Genomic DNA, 23,162 nt, shown 5'->3' with positions numbered 1-23,162 from the left:
AGACTCGCTTGAGCCCAAGAGTTGGAGGTTGCTGTGAGCTATGATGCCATAGCACTCTACCCAGGGGGACAGCTTGAGGCTCTGTCTCAAAAAAATAAAAAATAAAAAAGATATATTACCTTATGATTTAAGGATTAAGATGAAGAGTTGAAAAATATATACAGTTTGGCTTATTGGAGTGGAGGAGGTTATCCTTGAAGATATTTCGTAGTTTAAAGGACATTCATGAACTGGTGGTCACTGAACATCCAGTAAATAAAATGAATGTACTGTCTCATCTGGTATATTAAGAAGAAAATTCTAGTCCATCACCCCTATTTTCAATTTAACACATTTCAACTCTTTCTTATAGAAACGCCAAGAGGAATTTAAAGAGGCATTTCATAAAATATTCTAGGATATTTATGCTTGGTGTCAATGCAAGTCTACAGTTTGGAAGACTACCTCAATGATCTCTCTTTTAACTGCCCATTCAGGATGGAGAAGTTATGCTATCAAAGTTACTAAAAGAAAAGATAATAGGATGGTAGTAGAAAGGTTCAAAATTATCATGAGCTGGAAAACTTAAGATAAAATTTATAACATAAAAAGTCTGTTGTAGATTTTACAGAAGAACTGAAATATAAAACATAGGAAAAGAGGTACTATTTTGAAAGTGGTTTATTTTAAAAGCAAGCAAACAGGCTTGCCGCTTGTAGCACAGTGGTTATGGCGCCAGCCACATACACCAAGGCTAGTGGGTTTGAACCCGGCACTTTACCGAGGGCAACATAATGAGACTCTGTCTCAAAATAAATAAATAAAAGCAAACAAACTAACCAACCTATAGGATTTTCACTGTTAACATAGTTAACATAAGCTAACACACTGCTAAATTTACTTCTCAGAAAATTTAATAATCATGTGTCACATTAAAAGAAGTATGCTGGCCCGGCGCCTGTGGCTCAAGTGGCTAAGGCGCCAGCCACATACACCTAAGGTGGCGGGTTCGAATCCCCAGCCCGGGCCTGCCAAACAACAATGATGGCTGCAACCAAAAAATGGCCAGGCGTTGTGGCGGGCGCCTGTAGTCCCAGCGACTTGGGAGGCTGAGGCAGGAGACTCGCTTGAGCCCAGGAGTTGGAGGCTGCTGTGAGCGTGATGCCATGGCACTCTACCCAGGGGGATAGCTTGAGGCTCTGTCTCCAAAAAAAAAAAAAGAAGTATGCTATCTAAGACGATGTGAAATATCCTTCCCATGATATTCTTTACTAGCAGACCACCTCTGATACAGTGTACTAAAATATGAGATAATATTTCAAGAATACCATGAATCAGTAAATAGCACCTTCAGACGAACAAAGTGATAAGACTGGCATGGAGAAAATCTGGGATGGATAACAAGACAGAAAGGGTAGCAATAAATTTGGCCAAGGCTATACAATTCACTGACCCTGGTACATTGGTCATTTTCATGTTTCTTCTATAAAACAGGGATAACATAGAGAACATCCTAACTTTCTGGAGTGCTTTAGGTGAAACAGTGCTAACAGACAACCAAAATAATTGGTAGAGCAAATGTTTCATCTATGACTGTTGTGTCTATTATTGAATTAAGAACTCCTTCGGCTTGGTGCCTGTAGTGCAGTGGTTAGGGTGTCAGCCACATACACAGGGGCTGGTGGGTTGAACCCAGCTCAGGCCTGCTAAACAATAAGGACAACTACAAGAAACAAACAGTCGGGCATTGTGGCGGGCACCTATACTCCCAGCTACCAGGGAGGCTGAGACAAAGAATCCCTTAAGCCCAAGAGTTTGAGGTTGATATGAGTATGGATGCCACAGGTACCATGGGCAACATAAGTGAGACTCTGTCTCAAAAAAAAAAAAAAAAAAAAAAAAGAACTCCCACTTCTCCTGCGAATAGAACCAAAGTCACCAAGTAGAAATTCCAGGAGACAGGTTCTACTGGAGACATATATTCCCCAGCTCTTATAAGACAACACAGGCTCAAATGTAATCTCGATTTTCAAATATATGCCAACTGGTTATAGGTCATAGATGTGATAAAAGAAACTAAGACTGTCTGTAAAGGACTGGCTCAAATGACATAACATTTTCCTTTCAACCCAGTTTCTGATTTTCTGTCCTATAGAAATAAAAATTAAATCAAACCAAGAAATTAATAAAGTCGTCTAAAGAGACTAGTAAGAAAATTAAAGAACTGATTTTTCTCAACTGTTCCAAAACTTCCTTACTCAAATATAATTTCATTTACTGGATTACAGTGTAAAGCCTAAAAGCGACCACAAAATTCAGATAACATACTTTGGAGTAATTATGTCTAAGTACTTATACCGTGCTTGTACGGTTTACACACATAATTGTTCTAGTTAATGGACAAAGTTTCCCTTTGCATTACTTTATTTAAATCTATTTTTAAAAAATCAAAAATATTTACCTCCACCAAACTCTTTTGAACGAGATGCATCAGCAATGCCATTCTCTAAGCGACCAGCTTCATAACACTATGAATAAGTAAAAAAAAAAACATGGTTTGCAGAGAAATAGAAATAAACTCTTCACTTGCCAAAGTTTGTATTTTCTACACCACCAGATAAGGAATCCTGGCTGGTTGTGGCAATTAAAAGAACAGTATATTATGCTCACGTCAGCACCACATATACTAAAATCGGAATGATACAGAGAAGAGTAGCATTATAAAATATAATGTATATTTTAGGTTTGATAATAGCAAAGGGTTGAAAACAAACTTAAAGAGGAAAAGCATCAAATAAAAAAAGTTCACCAAAAGTCTCGTGCTCAGTTCTATTCACCACACCCTTAAATTTAAAATCCACCTTCCTAAAACTTATTTATAGCCTTTAGATTTAACACAGACTTATTTACTTCATGAATTCTGAATTAAATAGCTCTAAAAAAACATGGAATGTCTTTCTAACTGAAGTGGTTTAAACATAAATCTAAATGAAAGCAACATTAAATCTTAAAACATAATTGGGCGGCGCCTGTGGCTCAGTGAGTAGGGTGCCAGCCCTATCCTATATACCGAGGGTGGTGGATTCAAACCCAACCCCAGCCAAAACTCAACAACAACAACAAAAAAACCCCATAATATTCAGGGTAGCACCTGTGGCTGAAAGGAGTAGGGCGCTGGCCACATATGCTAGAGGTGGTGGGTTCAAACCCAGCCCTGGTCAAAAACTGCAAAAAAAAAAAAGTTTTCTAAAAACATAATATTCAGACATCAAGAGTCTAATCAAGGCGGTGTCTGTGGCTCAGTAAGTAGGGTGCCGGCCCCATATACTGAGGGTAGTGGGTTCAAACTTGGCCCAGCCAAACTGCAACAAAAAAATAGCCAGGCATTGTGGTGGGTGCCTGTAGTCCCAGCTACTCTGGAGGCTGAGGCAAAAGAATCACCTAAGCCCAAGGTTAGGAGGTTGCTGTGAGCTGTGATGCCATAGCACTCTACCGAGGGACGATAAAATAAGACTCTTGTCTCTTAAAAAAAAAAAAAAAAAAAAGAGCCTAATCAAGGGTGGTGCCCGTAACTCGGTGGGTAGGGCACCAGCCACATACATCAAGGCTGGTGGGTTCGAACCCGGCCCAGGCGACCTAAAATAATAATGACAACTGCAACAACAACAAAAAAAACAGCCGGGCATTGTGGCAGGTGCCTATAGTCCAAGCTACTTGGGAGGCTGAGGCAAGAGAATCGCTTAAGCCCAAGAGTTTAAGGTTGCTGTGAGCTGTGATGTATACCAAGGGTGACATAGTGATACCTATGTCTCAAAAAAAAAAGTCTTATCGTGGCTAATAAAAGAAGCAAATGTTAGGTGGCAAGTTAAAGAGAACTCCTAGACAAAGTCTCAAAATAGATTTGCATAATTTAAAGATGAACAGCATATATATCCTTTAGATAACCAATTTTATAGTACACTGGACTAGTTTCGGTGGCTCACACCTATTAATTTCTAAACTTAAGGAGACTAATGTGGGAGGATGCTAGAGATAAGGATTTTAAGATTGACCTGGGCAATAAAATGAGACTCTGTTACCACCCATTTAGTACTACTCTGTTAGTACCCCATTACTACTGCCCCGAATTTAGTCGGGCATGGTGGTGCTCACCTGTGGTCTTAGCTTTGGGAGGCTGAAGCAGGAGGATCATGTGAGCCCAGGAATTCAGGGTTACACTGAGCAATGATAGTGCCACAGCACTACAGCCTGGCCAATAAAGTAAGACCTTCAGTAAAAAATTTAAAAAGTTGAAAATTTCTTAGGCTCCGAGTTGTCTCATGCCTATAGTCCTAGCACTTTGGGAAGCTGAGGCAGGAGGATTGCTTGAGACCAGCCTGAGTAAGTTGTATTAAATATAGAAAAAAATAGCCCAACATGGTAGCAAACACCTGTACTCTCAGCTACTTCAGGGACAGAAGCAGAAGGATCATTAAAGCCCAGTAATCTATAACGATGCCATTGCACTCTTGCCTGGGTGACAGAGGGATACTTTATGCCAGGAAAGAAAAAAAATGGATAATTTAATTTAAAAATATAATTCTTTAACTGTCAAAAGCACTGAAACAAAAGAATTCAAATGTTCTCACAATCACAGTCAGGTAACAATGTAGGAAACTTTCTTCTTGTCTTGTCAGTTTTATAAAATAAGACAGAAACAATAGTAGATAAGAAATCATACTATATGAATAAAAATCTGTTCTGCTTAGAATGAAAAAGGCCATGAACTTAATATAAGTGCCTTGCAAGATGCCAGTAACTTACTTTACATCTAGTCTGCTGTGGATGTGCATTAAACTACCTTACTTTCTGTAGGGGGAGGCAGATGATTTTTTTTTGGTCTGATCAGTGTATGTAGTGGGAGGCTCAGGGAGAGCTTCCTGGCTCACATCTTCCCTCTCCTGGGAGTTTGTGACTCACCCCAGGAAGGAAGAATGTCTAAGTAGGATGGCAGGCAGAGCAAGGATGACAACTGTAGGATTAGGATCTGAAAGGGGCTCAGGATGATGTAGAAAATGAGAGGTGCTACGCCATCCAGATAAAATGTCCATCAGAGCAGAGGTATGGAGGAAGAACGTCCCCTGGAGGCTTTATACTGGGTCCTTTATGCCATTAACATCTCCCAGATGTAGTTCTCAGCTCTAACAACTCTCCACTTGTTAGGATTTTTTCTGTTCTAGTTCCTTAATTTTCTCTTCTGCTTTCCTATGTTTCTCTAACAGCTGGTTGTGAATTACCACCTTTTAGTTGAAGAATAAACATTGTTCCTATACCTTCGTATATGTTAGTTTCATCTACTAAAGTCATAATTTATCTGTAAAATGTAAATAATCTATCTGTAAAATTCGATCTGTATGTCTGCGCAATTTACCTTCTGTTACATGTTAATAATGTTGGCTTGAAGGTCTCTGAAGGTCTTTTTCAACTCCAGATCCATGAGGCCACCATATTGATGCAAGCCACTGTACCGTTAAGGTACTAACTCAACAGTGAATCCCTCCCTTTCTAACTTATTGATTAATCCAGAGATACTGGTCTACCTGGTAACTCATGATCTAGTCCCAAAGTGGAAGTAAATACATTTAGCTTCAATTTTATGACAAAATATACCTTAGAGTAATGAGGACCTCAACAATGGCACATATAAGGTCAGATGGCATGAGTGACTCCTAAAACAGGTAAGAAGCCACTTTCCAGCACAGTCTGGGGCTAGCCATCACCAATACTGGTTTTTCTCTTGCTTTCGTGCTTAATATAATGCCAACCTTCCCCCCCAAAAACAAAAATTCAACAGCATCAGAGAGTTACTAAGTATTATCTAAAACTTAAAAAGAGGCCCAGCACCTGTAGCTCAAGCAGTTAAGGCGCCAGCCACATACACCACAGCTGGCGGGTTTGAATCCAGCCGTGGCCTGCCAAACAACGACAACTACAATAAAAAAATAGCCAGGCGTTGTGGCGGGCACCTGTAGTTCCAGCTACTAGGGAGGCTGAGGCAAGAAAATCACTTAAAGCCCAGGAGTTGGAGGTTGCTGTGAGCTGTGATACCATAGCACTTTACCCAGGGCGACAACTTGAGGCTCTGTCTCAAAAAAACTTAAAAAGAGGTAAGGGCTGGCTACAGAGGCTCATGCCTGTAAACCTAGTATTTTGGGAGGGTGACAGTGGAGCTCACCTAAGCAACAGGAAGACCCTGTCTCTATAAAAAACAGAAAACTTAGCTGGGCACAGGGGTGCACGTCTATCGTCCCAGGTGCATGGGAAGGTGAGGCAGAAGGATGGCTCACAGCTCGGGTGTTTGAGCTATGATCACACCACTGCAATCTAACCAATGGACAGGGCAAGACACTGTCTGTTAAAAAAAAAAAAAAAAAAAAAGGAATATTGAGAGACCGAGAGAGGAAGAGATAGATATTAGAGATTTGTTAGCAAATGATACTTGGAACAACTAGATAGCAATATGGGGAAAAAATTAACTTCAAAATTCCATCTCAAATTTCAAGATGGAACAAAGACCTGTATGTAACACCCAGAAACACAAACAAATATATAAAGCACTCCTTTAAAAAAAAAATTAAGTATAAAATAATAAAGCCTATTCAGAAATATATTTCAAGTGAATTCACAAAGATATAAGAATGCCATTAAGCACATACTATAAGCACATCACTAACCATCAGAGAAATACAAATTGAAATCATAATGTGATGTCATTTCACATCCACCAAAAAAGCTAGATTTAAAATGACTGATGAAGCCAGGCTTGGTTGGGTCATGCCTGTAATCCTAGCACTCGGGAGGCAGAGGCAGGGGAAGCCAGAGTTAGAGACCAGCCTGAACCAGAGCCAGATCTCATCTCTAAAAATAGCCAGGCTTTGTGGCAGGCACCTGTAGTCCCAGATACTTGGGAGGCTGAGGCAAGAGAATCACTTAAGCCCAAGAGCTTGAGATTGCTGTGTACTCTATGAGGGTGACAAAGTGAGATCTTGTCTCAAAAAATAAACGTGCTTGGTGCCTGTAGCTCAGCAGGTTCGACCCATCCTGGGCCTGCTAAACAACAATGACAACTGCAACCAAAAAATAGCCAGGCATTGTGGCTGGTACCTGTAGTCCCAGCTACTGGGGAGGCTAAGGCAAGAGAATCACTTAAGCCCAACTATTAACTGTAACGCCACAGCACTCTACCCAGGGTGACATAGTGATACTCTGTCTCAAAAACAAACAAACAAACAAGTAAATAAATAAATAGACTCACAAATCAAATGTTAGTAAAGATGTGGAAAACCTAGAACTCTCATATATCGCTAGGGGAATATAAAGTAGCAAAACCACTTTGGAGTTAACTGAAAATTTAACATATACAAAAGTAGCAATTCTAAGTTTTTATACTAAGAAAAATAATATGTGTATGCTATGAGGTTCTGTACTCATATAAAGTTTACATGTTAGAAAATTAATCCTTAATCGATCAGTGCTGAGTGGTGGGACATTTAAAGTGATGAGGGCTCTAAGAGTAGAATGTGAACGTTTTAAAACAATAACTAAGAAAATGACATGAAGGCTATGTTAACCAGTTTGATGGAAGTATTTCGGATTGTGTGTGAAAACCCCCACACTGTATTCCAGAAGTGCATTAATGTACATAGTTACCATTCAATTAAAAAAAAAAAAAAAGAAGTGATGAGGGCTCTATCCTTAGGAATGGATTAATGTCATTTATGCAAGAGTAGATTCCATATAAAAAAAGATAATTATGGTCCTCTTCCCTCTCCCAAAAGAGCATGCTCTCTTCCCCTTTCACTTTCTGCTCTGTGATAATAATAAAGCAAGAAGAACCACACCAAATGAGGGTCCCTTGACCTTAGACTTCCAGAGCTTCAGAAATGTGAGCAAAAACATTTATGTTTACAGACTGCTCAGTCTGTGGTATTGTTACATGCAGATAAAATGCATTAAAACAATCCCCAACAAGGAGACTTGAAAAAAATACACCAGCCTTATGATTAAAACTCCTAAAATGAGAAAAGACCCAAAGGTGCATCAAGTGGAGAAGGGAAAAGCAAACTGCGATACAATCATAGGAATTAAAACATAGGAGTAAATAGCAATGAAAACATAGATGTAAACAGCAATGAAAAGGAACAAACATCACTGTGGATGTATCTCAACAATGTAGAGAAGAGTCCAGAATAAAACAAATCATACTGATGTCTATAAGTAATCAAAACTAATCTACAGTTAAGAGAAGAAAACATTTCCTTTGCACAAGAGTGGTGAAAGGACTGAAAAGAGGTTAAAAAAAAAAAACAAAAAAACAAAAAACAACTTTCCAGGGCGATGACTATAGATGATACATAGTTTGGGTGGTAGTGACATGGTATACTATCTAAAGTCATTGAACAGAACAATTAAGATATATGTACTTTATTGATACAAATTACATCTCAATTTAAAACTTCTAGGATATATTTGCATACATAAAACTATTATTTTTCTAAGTAAATATATTAAATGGCATTTTTTATCCCCTTTGGAAAAAAATCAGCCCACAAACATAACAGGTCACATTTTAGATTTGAACTGCACGTGACAGAGAAAGGTTACACAAATGAACACAATTATTAAAGTAATTTAGTTTCAAAACCACTGAGAATTAACTCATTCACTTGAATACATTCTTGTAATTTATCTACACCTCATCTCCAGCAGCAGCCTCCTGTGTGTGACTCACCTTACACAATACTATTAAGTTCATCACCTTATTGCCAAGAGTCACTTCCATCCTCAAAAATAGTCTAATGAATGCTAATTTTCCTTCTCTACTCATCTACCTCTTCCAACCATCTTGCTAAATGGCTACGGTGTTTGAGTAAGACAGAGAGGGAAAGTGCTACAGAAGAAAGTTACCACAGGCTTATTAAGAGCATAGGGTTCAATGAGAGAATGGCTGAGTTTAAGAGATGAAGACAGTCACTGAAGGTTATGCAAATTGCAAAGAAAGTTCAGAGGACAGGAGATGTAGTCTACAATAATTAATAAATCTAAGTCAGACGGCTGCTTTAAGAAAAAAATTAGAAAGTATGCTGTTGTTGGGCGGTACCTATGGCTCAAAATAGTAGGAGGTGGTGGGTTCAAGCCTGTCCCTCGGCCAAAACAAACAAACAAACAAACAAAAAAACAATATGCTTTTGTTAAAAAATAAGGTATAAAACACAAATAAACTTTACAATTTTAGGCTTGGCGCCTAAAGCTCAACCGGCTAAGGTGCCAGCCACGGACACCTAAGGTGGCGGGTTCGAATCCCCAGCCCAGACCCGCCAAACAACAATGACGGCTGCAACCAAAAAATAGCCAGGCGTTGTGGCGGGCGCCTGTGGTCCCAGCTACTTGGGAGGCGGAGGCAGGAGACTCGCTTGAGCCTAGGAGTTGGAGGTTGCTGTGAGCTGTAATGCCACGGCACTCTGCCCAGGGGGACAGCTTGAGGCCCTGTCTCAAAAAAAAAAAAAAAAAAAAATTTACAATTTTATTAAACTATATGGGGAGTATTTAACAAAAGCAAAAGCTATGGCCCTTAAAATAGAATGAGAAGCACAGAAGACTGCTGTAATTAAGTATGGTTGGAAGCCCCAAAACTCAAATTATTCATGATTTAAATGTATTTTTTTCTTCAAAGGAAAAAAATTTTCAATAGGAAACCTATGCATTCTACAATTGAATTCCTAACATATAACCTGACTTACTCTTTACATATAAGGGGATCAGGATGTTTTCTAAGGAATTTGTAGTTAGCCATTATTCATTATACATAGAATTAAAACTTAATTTCCTATTCCTATACACTGTTTAATGATTTTTTTTTTTTTTTTTTTTTTTTGCAATTTTTGGCCAGGGCTGGGTTTGAACCTGCCGCCTCTGACATATGGGGCAGGCACCCTACTCCTTTGAGCCACATGTACCACCCACTATTTAATGATATTTTCTCAGCTACTAAACATGAATTCCATAAACTCATAAACTTAAATTCAAATAATTCTGCCTAGATTATAGCAGATCTGGTTCTTTTCTGAGGTAATACAAAGCCAGAATAACAGGATGAGTATAGGCTAGTGGCTTTAAAGACAGAAATTAAGTAGAAGTCAGTTAAGAGATTTTAAGCTCAGAAAAGAAATTGTGACACAAACTTTATACAATCTTAAAAGCTTTCTAAAACTTTCACTTAAAAACAAAATCTAAAACTATTTCAAACACATGGCCACACTACAGAACAGCCAAAATACAGGATATCTCAAAACACATATATGTGCCAACACTCATTTCTCTAAATATGTACATCCATGTTATAATTATTAACTATAAAAACTTTTTTTTCTTTTTTGAGACAGAGTCTCATTATATCGCCTCAGTAGAGGGCCGTGGCATCACAGCAACCTCAAACTCTTGGGTTTAAGCGATTCTCTTGCCTTAGCCTCCCAAGTAGCTGGGACTACAGACACCCACCACAACATCTGGCTATTATTTTTTTTTATGTTGTTGCTATAGCTGTCATTTTTGTTTGGCAGGCCCGGGCTGGGTTCGAACCCGCCAGCCCCACTGTATGTGGCTGGCACCCTAATCACTGAGTGACGGTGCTGAGCCAAAAAAGGTTATTTTTAAAAGTCCCTTATTTCCTGAGTTTAAATATTATTTTAGAATTGACAAACATACCTTTTTAGAAAGGCCAAGGTCACCCTTCTTGGGCATAAATCCAGGATCTAAATCATTGGATTCAAGAAGTTTCTTAGTTGGTTTTCTTTGACGCTTACTTTCATAATTTCCTGAAATGCATGTATTTTACATTAGATAATTAAGAAACTAGGCACAAGCCAACTTTAAGAAAAAAATCTATATACCACATCAAATGAGTCACAAAATATTGATGTTTTCTTTGTCATCTTATGAAGAGAGGCAGAATGGTAATTTATTTATTCTAAAATAAAACAAGTAAATCATTTTCAATGCATACACAAACTAATATGAATACTCCTATGTCAGTGTGTTATGTGTGTATAGTATGTATCTATTTGTTTGAGACAGGATCTTGCTCTGTCGCCCAAGCTGGTGTAAAGTTTAAACCTCCTAGATTTAAACAATCCTCAAGAGATCCTCCTACCTCAGCCTCTGGAGTAGCTAAGACTACAGGCATGCTGAACCATGCCCAGCTCATTCCTTACAATTTTTTGTAGAGATGGTGATTCTGTGTTCTTCAAACTCTTTTTCAATTCCTAGCTTCAACAATCCTCTCCTGCCTCAGCCCAGTGCTGGGACTGCAGGTATGAAGTCACCACAGCTGGCTATGTGTGTGTTTTAAATCACAAAATAACTAAGGGAGAAATCAAAGGGGGGAAACTACTTTCATAGCAATTGCAACTAATTAAGTGGTAAGGACAAAATTCAAAGTAAGGACTGGGTATAAATGAATGAGGATTATAATTTTTGCTGTGTCCCTATGTAAATAAAGAGTAAAATAAATAGAAGATACTTATTTAGATGGGTGGGGTGCCTCACACCTGCAATCCTAGCACTCTGGAAGGCCGAGGCGGGTCAACTGCCTCAGCTCAGGAGTTTGAGACCAGCCAGAGCATGAACGAGACCCTGTCTTAAAATATAGCTGGATATAGTGGTGAGCGCCTGTAGTCTCAGCTACTTGGGAGGATGAAGCAAAAGGATCACTTGAGCCCAAGAGTTTGAGTTTGCTATGAGCTCTGATGCCACAGCACTCTACCCAGGGTGACCAAGTGAGACTCTGTCTCAAAAAACAAAACAAACAAACCAAAAAAGATACTACTTACTTTATGAGAATACTCTTAAGTATTATGTCAAAGAGTCTAATAATAGGGTTAGGCACATAACAGGTATTAAAACAGTAAATATTTTCACTATTCTTTCAAAAATCATTTTCATTCTCCTTTACTTGATTAAGCACAATCGGTATCTTTTCTTTTATATAAGGAATAACATATCACAAACTCTGTAGGGAATGTTAAAGTTATATCCAAAATTTGGGCACAACTACAATAGGGACCTTATCTAACAAATGCAAACACTGTAACCTAATTGTACCCTTTTAATAATCTGAAAGTTTTTTAAAATGTAAAAAGAAAAAAACAAACAAACAAAAAAACACCTCAAAAGCAAAATTTGAGGTTATATGCAAAATTTAAAGGGATACAGAAGAGAAGGATTCTTCCCATTCTTTGGCTAATGACAATATGAAATAGTAAAAAGGTGACTTAGATAGAGAGATGGTATATTTAGATTCAACCCTCCCAACAAGACCTGTATGTTAAGAATGATGAAGAGAAAAGCAAATGGTAATTAACTTCTAGGGAATATTTAGATTAGCTGCTTACTATGTGTCAGGTATCCAATAGCATACATTATTATATATGATCTCCATTTTATAGATGAGGAAACAAGTTTAGAGGCTAAACAAGTTCCCAAGTAAAACAGGGACTAGTGGAGCCAATATATGAGGCACAGGTTTCAAGTGCTTATTCTTCTAGTGAGTAGTGCCCATCCTTAAACCTTGTTATTCTCATTATAGATTTACACAGTAGGTGATCAAAAATCAAGAAGAAGAACAATGTAATCAAAAAAGTAGTTTTAAGATATATGTCTTCTTGACAGTGTGCTAAAAATAAATTTGTGGGCAGCAACTTTATCTAATTACACAGAATTCAAGGGATTTTTCAAGCAAAAGTGGGTAATTTAATGTATATACATGCAATGCTGGCTTTGCATCAAAATCACCTAAAATTTCCTGCTTCCTCTAATCACATTTGTTTAAATACTGAAACCCCATCCCCACCTTACCTGGTGTTTTAACTAGTAATTCCTCAGACTCAAGGGCAGGTCGTGGAGAGACTTCCGGAGCCACAGGCACAGACAAGGTCAGCTGTGGCAACTCAGCATGTCCACCTCCAAGTTCTGACTGAGCCAAGGGCCCCTCCAAAAATGGAGCCTCCCTTTCAAGAACTGGGGGCTCTTCTTTGGTTGAAATCAAATTATTCTCATCCACCTGCTTGTTCTGAGCACTAGATCGACATCGGGCTACAAGGCTTTCCTCTTCACAGCGGGAACTTACCTAAAAACAAAATAAAAATAGAACCCACAGACCAAAATTGTTACAATTTGAGTGTCTAAAAGAACAATGCACTTTAAAAGGAATGAAATTCTTAAACACATGCTGCAACAGGCATAAACCTTAAAGACATTCTTGAAATTAGCCAGACACAAAGAATAAACATTATATAATTCTACATATATGAGGTTATCTAGAAAAATAAACTTCATAAAACAAAATGAGCTATACACTTAAGAAAGTGGTAAAGGCAGGGCGCAGTGGCTCATGCCTGTAATCCCAACACTCTAGCAGGCTGAGGTGGGTGGATTAATTGAACTCATGAGTTCGAGACTTGCCTAAGCAAAAGAAAGACCCTGTCTCTACCAAAAATAGAAAAACTGAGGCAAAAGGATCTCTTGAGACCAAGTTGGAAGTTGCTGTGAGCTATCACGCCTCAGCACTCTACTCAGGGCAGCAGCTTGAGACTGTCTTAAAAAAAAAAAAAAGTGGTTAAAATGTCCAGTCTGGTACCCTCCATGATGAAAAGAAAAACATGCAGTTAACTGAGATACACTGAAGCTATAAACATTCCTAACTGCACAAAAATAATCTACAAATGGAGGGGAAAAAACCTTTTCTAAAATGTCACCAATTACAACTACTAACGAACTCCTTACTGTCAAAATTGGTAACTAGGCTGGGTGAAGTGGCTTAAGCCTGTAATGTTAGCACTCTGGGAGGCTGAGACAGGGGGATCCCTTGAGCCCAGGAGTTCAAGACCAACTTGAACAAGTGTAAGACCCTACATCTATTAAAAATAGAAAAGTTAGTCACATGTAGAAGCAGTCCCAGCTACCAAGGAGGCTGAGGCAGGAGGATGAGAAGTTTCAGGTTGCAGGGAGCTAGGCTGTTACCAGGGCATTCTAAACTGGGGCAAGAGAGAAACCCTGTCTCAAAAAACAAACAAAAACAAGTAATTAATGGAAAGAAATAAGCATTAATTCTTCCTGTAAAGTATTATAGAAGAGTGAAGAGTTCAGTTAATGAATGAGATTGTCAGCTAACAAAAATAGAGAAGGCTCAGTGCCTGTAGCTCAGTGGCTAGGGTGCCCGCCACAAACACTGGGGCTGGAGAGTTTGAACCCGGCCTGGGGCTGCTAAACAACAATGACAACTACAACAAAAAAAATAGCTGAGCTTTGTGGTGGGTGCCTGTTGTCCCAGCTACTTGGGAGACTGAGGCAAGGGAATCACTTGCACCCAAGAGTTTGAGGTTGCTGTGAGCTGAGACGCTACAACACTCTACCAAGGGCAACATAGTAAAACTGTCTCAGGAGAAAAAAAAAACGAAAATAAAAACAAAGGGGGGGAAGACAATCTGAAAGTCTTCATTTATAAAAGCTATTGAAAAATTGTTGTTTTAGGCAAGTATTTCAATTGATGTTTTTGAAAAATCATCAGAGAAACTGCTGATGGAGAACCTGACATTCTTTTTGAACCAAAGGAGTTACATACGTTCTGTTTACTGCTTCTTGATCAAAGAAGGCAAAACATAATTTTAACAGGTTAAGTTCTACCTTACCCCAAACAAAGAACACCTATGAGGAGGGATTCATGCAAATCTAGAAAGTAAACTGGGCACGGTGGCTTACACCTGTAATCCTACCACTCTGTGAGACCAAGAGTTTGAGGTTACTACGTGAGCTACAATGCCACTGCACTCTACAGAGGGTGAAAGAGTGAGAACGTCTCAACAAAAAACCAAATCTAGAAAATAGATTTTCTATGTCAAAAGCGGGCTACATGCTTTACAAATATAGACATGGTAAATGAAAATATGGACTGCTCTGGGTTTAAAGAGATTTAAGCACCATAACAATCATATAATGTTGTAGTCCTAGGCTTGGTGTAGATAAACTAAAAGTTAAGGGTTAAGTGGAGAAATCTGCATATGAGCTAATGTTCAATCAACTGATCTAATTTTAACTGGTTATAACAGAAAATTTTCTATTTTTTTTTTTAATTTTTATTGAATGGTAACTATGTACATTAATGCACTTCTGGGGTACAGTGTGGGGTTTTCACATAAATTTTCTATTTTTTAGAGGTGTACATTATATAGAGGTAGACTGTCAAAATGTCTCTAATTTACATTCATTCATTTATTCACTGATTTGAGACAAAATTTTACTCTTGTTACTGCGGTTAGAGTACAATGGCACCATCATGGCTCACTGCAACCTCAAATTCCTGGGCTCTTGACATCCTCCCAACTCAGTCTCCCAAGTAGCTGGGGCCATAGGTAATTTTTCTATTTTTGTAGAGATGGGAGGGGAGTCTCCCTATGTTGCTTAGGTTAGTTTTGAACTCCTGAGTTCAAAGGACCCTCCTATCTCAGCCTTCCAAAGTGATAGGACTACAGGCATGAGCTACTTCCTTTGGCCCTCTACTTTGTAGTAAAAATATCAGTTTAAGGAAACTAAATTTAAAGAGACAAACAACATATATATTTTAAAAATTTGGATCATACTATATGTACAGTAGCTCCACAGTTGACCACCTCCCTATACTGAATGCCTCAAGTTGACCTAATTTTCATAGATCAGACATGCACCACATGTACTGATCAGTACAGTAGGCCTACTTCCTCATGTTGACCACCTCTGTGTGTTGACCAGTTTGTAACAGTCCCTTGAGTTGTCAACTTACAAAGGTTCTAGTATGGATTATTTTTGTCCTATATTTTTACTTTATATGATAAAAATATTCCTAAGTTATTAAATACTCTAAGAAAACAAAGACAAAAAATATAGTGGAAATGCTAAAAACACATAAATACACTTTTAAAGATGTTATGTATGTATTACTTTTCAAAGTTGAATTGAATTATGGTACCAATGTATAGTATAACGTTCACTCAAAAGATGGCATTAATAAAATGAATGCTAGCATCACATGGCACAGGCAAGATAGCCAAAGAAAAAGACAGACGCCCAGTTGTTGGAGGAGCGCAAGACCATTTTAAAGTGGAATTTGAATTTTGAGAACATTGTGTGAGCACGGGGACAAAGAAGTATGAATATGCAACAGAGTGTCCAACATGCCTATCAACTGCACAGATTCATTCTAAGTTTGAGATGTATGGTAGTTGTGAAATGTCATGTACAAGCGATAAAAGTGGACATTCTAGTCAACACTGCTCAAGCAGTAGTTTGCTATAATCAGAAGTATCTAGACCCTGACAGTAACCACTTTGAGTACTCTTATAGTCACACAAGTCAAATGTATTCATCTTTTGTTATGGTATAAGAGTATTACAACATTAACATAATTTTTCCTTTCTTAAAATGTGTATATGTACACATTTCTTTGGCATCCTTTGTATATACAAAAACATATAGACACATTTTAACATTTTCTGAATAACTACTATATTCTAGGTACTAGAAGCTAAGGATAAAAAATTAAAGCAAGGTCCCACCTATGGAAATTTATTTCATAAAAATATGGCATTGAAGGCCAAATTATAGTCTCCTAAAAGGACCAGTGAAGGATTATTAAAATGTTGAAACACACCTTGTGTACCTGCTCCTGAACCTTCTTTTGTTTTTTCTTCGGAGCGAATATCTGATCATATTCTTCTGTATATTCCAAAAGCCACTTACTTGGCTTCCTAAGGCGTTTCTTCTCTGACCGCACAGCTAAAAGAAGATAAACAAGTTCAGTTATTAACCAAAAAGCTAGAGTAAAACCCAATGTTTCATGTAAAACCCAATCACCCCCATACTCCCAAAGGTACCCAGACTGGAAACTACCTAGCAAAAAGACTCTAGCTTAAGATGCAAGGTGGTCAAATGATTTACTGTGCTTTATCATACACAAAAGGAAGGCAAGGGTGGATAGAGGGACTTTTATTACTGTGCATGCATGTCTGCACATGCACACACCCATACACACAGCCCATCCAATCTTAAGTAAAAGGTTAAATTCAAACTACTGCCTAGGTTAACTGTCACAAATACAAATAAAGCTAATATGTGTCTAGCATAAAAACAGACTATAAATCAGGTAAATTGGTAAAATATACCATGAGTCACATCACAGGTTGAGTATGCCTTATCCAAAATGCTTGGGATCAGAAGTTTTTCAGATTAAAGTGTTTCTCAGATTTTGAAGTATTTGCATATACATAAAGAGACACTTGGAAATGGCGCTCAAGTCCAAACATGAAATTTATAATATATGTGTGGATCTCACACACATAGCCCAAAAGTATTTTATAAAACATTTTGAATAATTTTATTCATGAAACAAAGCTTGTGTATGTACACTGAACCATTAAAAATCAAAGGTGTCATCTGTTCACTGGCTTACACCTGTGATCCTAGTACTCTGAGAGACCGTGATGGCAGATTGCTTGAGCTCAGGAGTTTGAGACCAGCCTAACCAAGAACGAGACCATGTCTCTAGTAAAAATAGGAAAAAAGTTGAAGCTGGGGACCAGCTGCCCCAGCTACTTGGAAAGCTGAGGCAGAACCACCTGAGTCCAAGAGTTTGAGGTTGCTGTGAGCTATGATGACACCACAGCACTGAACCCCAGGATAACTAAACAGCAGAGCAGAATCACTACAATACATGTAATTAGCTGTTAAACAATAGCAACAATGATAAGCACATAGGATGCTGTGTTTTCATTATAAGGTTACTGTCTACCATATATTTCTTAATTTTTATTTTATTTTATTTATTTATTTATTTTTAAGAGAGTCTTACTTTATCGCCCTTGGTAGAGTGCTGTGGTGTTACAGCTCACAGCAACCTCCAACTCTTGCCTCAGCCTCCCGAGTAGCTGGAACTACAGGTGCCCACCACAATGCCTAGGTATTTTTTTGTTGCAGTTTGGCCAGGGCCAGGTTTGAACCCACCACCCTTGGTATATGGGGCTGGCGCCCTACAAACAGAGCCACAGGTGCCACCCTTAATTTTTATTTTTTAAATTTCAGAATGTTACAAGGGTACAAATATTTTGGTTACATACATGACGTTTTTTTTTTTTTGGAGACAGAGCCTTAATCTGTTGCCCACAGTAGAGTGCCATCACATCACAGCTCACAGCAACCTCCAACTCCTGGGCTCAAGCAATTCTCCTGCCTTTTCCTCCCAAGTAGCTGGGACCACAGGCACCTGCCACACCCCCCTGCTATTGTTTTGGTTGTAGCCCTCCTTGTTTGGTGGGCCCAGGCTGGATTCAAACCCACCAGCTCAGGTGTATGTGGCTAGGGCTGGTGCCTTAGCCGCTTGAGCCATATGCATGAGTTTTTTACAATTTGAGTCAAAGTTATAATTTTTTCTATCCGAGTATACACTGTCCCTGTTAGGTGTGAATTTGCCTATCTCCTCCTTTCCCCTTCCACCTTTATTTTAATTTTTTGTTTGTTTGTTTGTTTGAGACAGATTCTCACCAGGTTGCCCTTGGTAGACTGCCATGGCGTCACAGCTCATAGCAACCTCCAACTCCTGGACTCAAGCGATTCTCCTGCCTCAGCCTCCCAAGCAGCGGGACCATAGACCGCCACAACACCCAGCCACTTTTTTGTTGCAGTTGTCATTCTTGTGTTGCTGGCCTGGGCCGAGCTGAAAGCCCCCACCCTCAGTGTATGTGGCTGGCACCACAACCACTATGCTACAGGGTACTCAGCCTGTATTTTAATTGTTTAAGTGATAAGAAAAATCAGAACAGTTGAATGACCAGGAAATAGGAGTCTAGGGATAAGGAAGTGCTGTGCTGTATAGCTTCTATAAATGTTTCCTACAGTGTCATTTGCCTTATTAATAGTTTTTGTCTGAGATGTCTTTCATTTTATAAACTGGCATGATTTCTTTTTCTGTTATAAAGGCACACTGTTCTAATCCATCAAGGAGCCTATCTCACATTTTGATGACATCCCTAGGCACTTTGCAATATTAACACTTCCATCTTCATCATCACTATTTGCACAATCACCTTAATTCAGAACCACTTCAGCTATTTCACCATCAGTCAATGAATGAACAACGAAACCTCATTATCAATTCTAAAAACTCCTTCGCAATGTACTTCTTTCAGGTTACTGATGGACTCTGAAAGTATATTTTTTATATACGTGATAAGGTCAGATACCATTTTTGGTGTATGTAATATTTCAAAGTCACTACCTTGTTCCTCATCAACACTAACCATCGCCACAGGTGAGAGGATGTGCCAGGCATACACAAACGTGTTCCACATACTGACAACAGCATATGCATTCTTCATGTTAAACTCCACTGCATGCACTTGGTGTCTGTAGCACAGTGGTTACGGAGCCAGGCACATACCCCGGGGCTGGCAGGTTTGAACCCAGCCCGGGCCTATTAAACAGCAATGAAAACTGTTAACAAAAAATAGCGGAGCTTGGCTCGGTGCCTATGGCTCAAGTGGCTAAGGTGCCAGCCACATACACCTAAGGTGACAGGTTCGAATCCAGCCCAGGCCCGCCAAACAACAATGATGGCTGCAACCAAAAAATAGCCAGGCATTGTGGTGGGCGCCCATGGTCCCAGCTACTTGGGAGGCAGAGTCAGGAGACTCGCTTGAGCCCAGGAGTTGGAGGTTGCTGTAAGCTGTGATGCCACAGCACTCTACCCAGGGGGCAGCTTGAGGCTCTGTCTCAAAAAAAAAAAAAAATAGCGGAGCATTGTAGCAAGCGTCTGTAGTCCCAGCTACATGGGAGGCTGAGGCAAAAGAATCAGTTAAACCCAAAAGTTTGAAGTTGCTGTGAGCTGCGACGTCACAGCATCCTACCAAAGGTAACATAGTGAGACTGTCTCAAAAAAAAGAAAAAAAAAAAAAAAAAAACTCCACTGCATGCTATTCAAGAAAATGATATTAAGTTTACACTCCATTGATCTAATGATTTTCTATACATGACTGAAGTTACACATGGGGGAAAGCACATGGCATAAACATTTTTAGTAGAATCAGCTGGAAGATAAACAAAATAGAGGTCAAGGAATAACAAAATCTAGCAGTCATTTAGTACAGTTTTCCTGCAGTGAGCCATGAACTGCTGGTACAAAAAATTTGTGAAACCAGGCTTGGTGGCCATACCACAGTGGTTACGATGCCAGCCACGTACGCTGAGGCTGGCTAAACAACAACAAAAAAAAGCCAGGCATTGTGGCAGGCACCTGTAGTCCCAGCTACCGGAAGGCTGAGGCAGGAGAATCACTTAAGCCTAGGAGTTTGAGGTTGCTGTGAGCTGTGATGCCAAACCACTCTACTGAGGGCAATATTTTGAGACCCTGTCTCAAAAAAAAAAAAAGTTAGCATAATAATGGACTGGTAAGAAATTAAATCCTTAAAAACAGCCTTGCCAACCATACCAAGTTTACGCTTAGGCATAACTACTGCATTAGCAAATCCCAGCAGATAATTCTGTCCCTGGCATCCTTAATTTCTCTAGGGGCTATCTCATTAGCTGTAGTCAGTGTGCTTCTGGGACAATAATGCCAAAACACTAATGTTTCGTAAACATTACAAACTTGTCTGGTGTCAGATTTTCATGAGTGACGACTGACCCTGGCAAACTCAGTAATGCATTTCTCTGCTACTTCGTGATCAGCAGGTGCTTCATCATCACAAACCTTGAAAACTTTAATGCGATATTTTTTCTTAAATTTCTGTAATCAGTTTGATTAAAATTCATAGATGAATTTTAGTTCAGTTTTCAGTTCATGACAAATCTTTACAAGTTTCATGATTGGCAAACATTAAGCTGCAGGTGTTCACTACAGTGCTAATGGACCGAATGTCAATACACGATTGAGATCTTCATTTTTAGCTTCATGCTGCATTTTTCTATCGTTTATTGACCTCTGTTCATCACTTTCAACATAGAACTTAAACAGTTTACCCGTATGTGTCTTTGGGGCATGTATGGTAAACTTATACTCTTCTATACAATATTTCATATTTATGCCACTGTCTAGTTTCTCTATAGCTTGACTTTCTATGCTACAGACGATAAAAATTTCATTACCTTTTGTGGACATACTTGCATGGGGAAATATGAGCATGCACAGAATATGTATCAAAGGTATGGAAAGCTAGAATATTCTTTTTTCCCTTTGGGATGATGAATAAACTGTGTTATGTGCCTGTGCTTTGACTGTGACCTAACACATGAGGTCACAAGTAGAATTTCCACTTGTTGCATCATGCCAGTACCAAACTGTTTCGGATTTTGGAACATCGGATGTAAGACATTTAGATTACGGATGCTCAAGGCTGTATGTTAAATAACGTCTCACTGGGATTTTATGCACAACATCAGGTAGACACGTAGTGAGACTACTACTCAATCAGCCATACCATGTGAGTTTGAAAAGCAGTTTACAAACAGTTTACTGATTTATATCACATGGTCATATTGAGTTTCACACTTGAAAAGAATTCTGGCCACCTGCTTTTTAAAAATCTAATCATGTTGGCTTGGCACCCATAGTACAGTAGTTACGGCACTAGACACATGCACTGAGGCTGGTGGGCTAGAATCTGGTGCAGGGCCAGCTAAGCAACAATGCCAACTGCAACAACAAAAAGAATAGCCAGGCGTTGTGGCAGGTGCCTGTAGTCCCAGCTACTTGGGAGGCTGAGGTAAGAGAATCGCTTAAGCCCAAGAAGTGGAGGTTGCTGTGAGTTGTGACAACACAGGACAACAAAGTGAGGCTTTTTGTCTCAAAAAAAAAGTCACAAGTACTGCAAGCCTCATAAAGGTCTAACTCTTTTACGCATATGAAAAAAAGCCATATAACCTTCATTAGGAGAAGATACAGAAGCTAAGTTCATTTTACGAACTCTAAACAGCAATAATTTCACAATACTAAATGGGTTTTTTTGGAGACAAGAGTCTCACTCTGTCCTCCAAGGCTAGAATGCACTGGCAACAGCCTAGCTCACAAGCTCAAATTCCTGGACTCCAGTGATCCTCCTGCCTCAGCCTCCCAAAGTGTTGAGATGATCAGCACTTGCCACAATACCCAGCTAATATGTATGTTTTTTTAATAGAGATGGGGTCTCATCTCACTCTTTCTCAGCATGATCTCCAACTCTAAGCATAAACAATCCTCTTGTCTTGGCCTCCCAGAGTGCTAGGAACACAGTATTAAGTAATAAAAATATAGCTTTTACTTTATTTAAAATACTATTCCATATCCTTTATCTAGTAAAAGAAAAAAAATTTTTTTTTGAGACAGAGTCTCACTATGTCACCTTTGGTAGAGTGCTGTGGCATCACAGCTCACAGCAACCTCAAACTCTTGGGCTTAAGCAATTCTCTTGATTCAGCCTCCTATAGACGCCTGCCACAACGCCTAGCTATTTTTTGGTTGCAAATGTCATTGTTTTTTTGTTTTTTCTTTTTTGAGAAAGACCTCAAACTGTCGCCCTGGATAGAGTGCTGTGGCATCATAGCTCACAGTAACCTCCAATTCCTGGGCTCAAGCCATTCTCCTGCCTCAGCCTCCTAAGCAGCTGGCGGTGCCTGCCACAATACTCAACTATTTTTTAGTTGAAGCTGTCATTGTTTGGCGGGCCCCAGCTAGATTCGAACTGCCAGCACAGGTGTATGTGGCTGGCGCCTTAGCCACTTGAGGTGCCTAACCTGCAGTTGTCATTGTTTACCTGGCCCCAGAAGGGTTCGATCCCCCCGCCTAGGTGTATGTGCATGGTGCCATAACCACTGTGCTATGGGTACCAATCCAAAAAAAAAAAAATTTTTAAACATTAATACTAGAGGTTGAAATAGTTATCAAATTATACACCTAAAGAGCTCTAAATATAACTATTAAGATCTCAAAGCCACTAGAACTTTCTTAACTTTTTGGTGTAAGACAATAGACTTAGAAATGACCAAAAATTAGACAGGTTTTCCCAAGTAATTATTTATTTTTTTTTTTTTTGAGACAGAGCCTCAAGCTGTCCCCCTGGGTAGAGTGCCGTGGCATCACAGCTCACAGCAAC

The 23,162-nt window shown here is 39.1% G+C and overlaps 1 protein-coding gene across 1 annotated transcript in view; it reads right to left on the bottom strand.

The window, feature by feature from the left end:
* NSD1 (nuclear receptor binding SET domain protein 1) overlaps positions 1-23,162 on the bottom strand; it is a 117,311-nt gene that overhangs the window by 50,430 nt on the left and 43,719 nt on the right. The window contains exons 3-6 of the mRNA XM_023508620.1: positions 16,697-16,821; positions 12,871-13,141; positions 10,723-10,832; positions 2,441-2,507 (exon numbers count right to left, since the gene is read on the bottom strand). Of these exons, the coding sequence (XP_023364388.1) occupies positions 2,441-2,507; positions 10,723-10,832; positions 12,871-13,141; positions 16,697-16,821 (573 nt within the window). The remainder of the gene's footprint in view (positions 1-2,440; positions 2,508-10,722; positions 10,833-12,870; positions 13,142-16,696; positions 16,822-23,162) is intronic.

This window comes from Otolemur garnettii, unplaced genomic scaffold (assembly GCF_000181295.1).
Source record: "Otolemur garnettii isolate 467f Iridium unplaced genomic scaffold, OtoGar3 scaffold00261, whole genome shotgun sequence".
Taxonomy (NCBI): domain Eukaryota; kingdom Metazoa; phylum Chordata; class Mammalia; order Primates; family Galagidae; genus Otolemur; species Otolemur garnettii.
The sequence above is the reverse complement of the archived record's forward strand: the minus strand, read 5'-3'. Positions and strand labels throughout refer to the sequence as shown.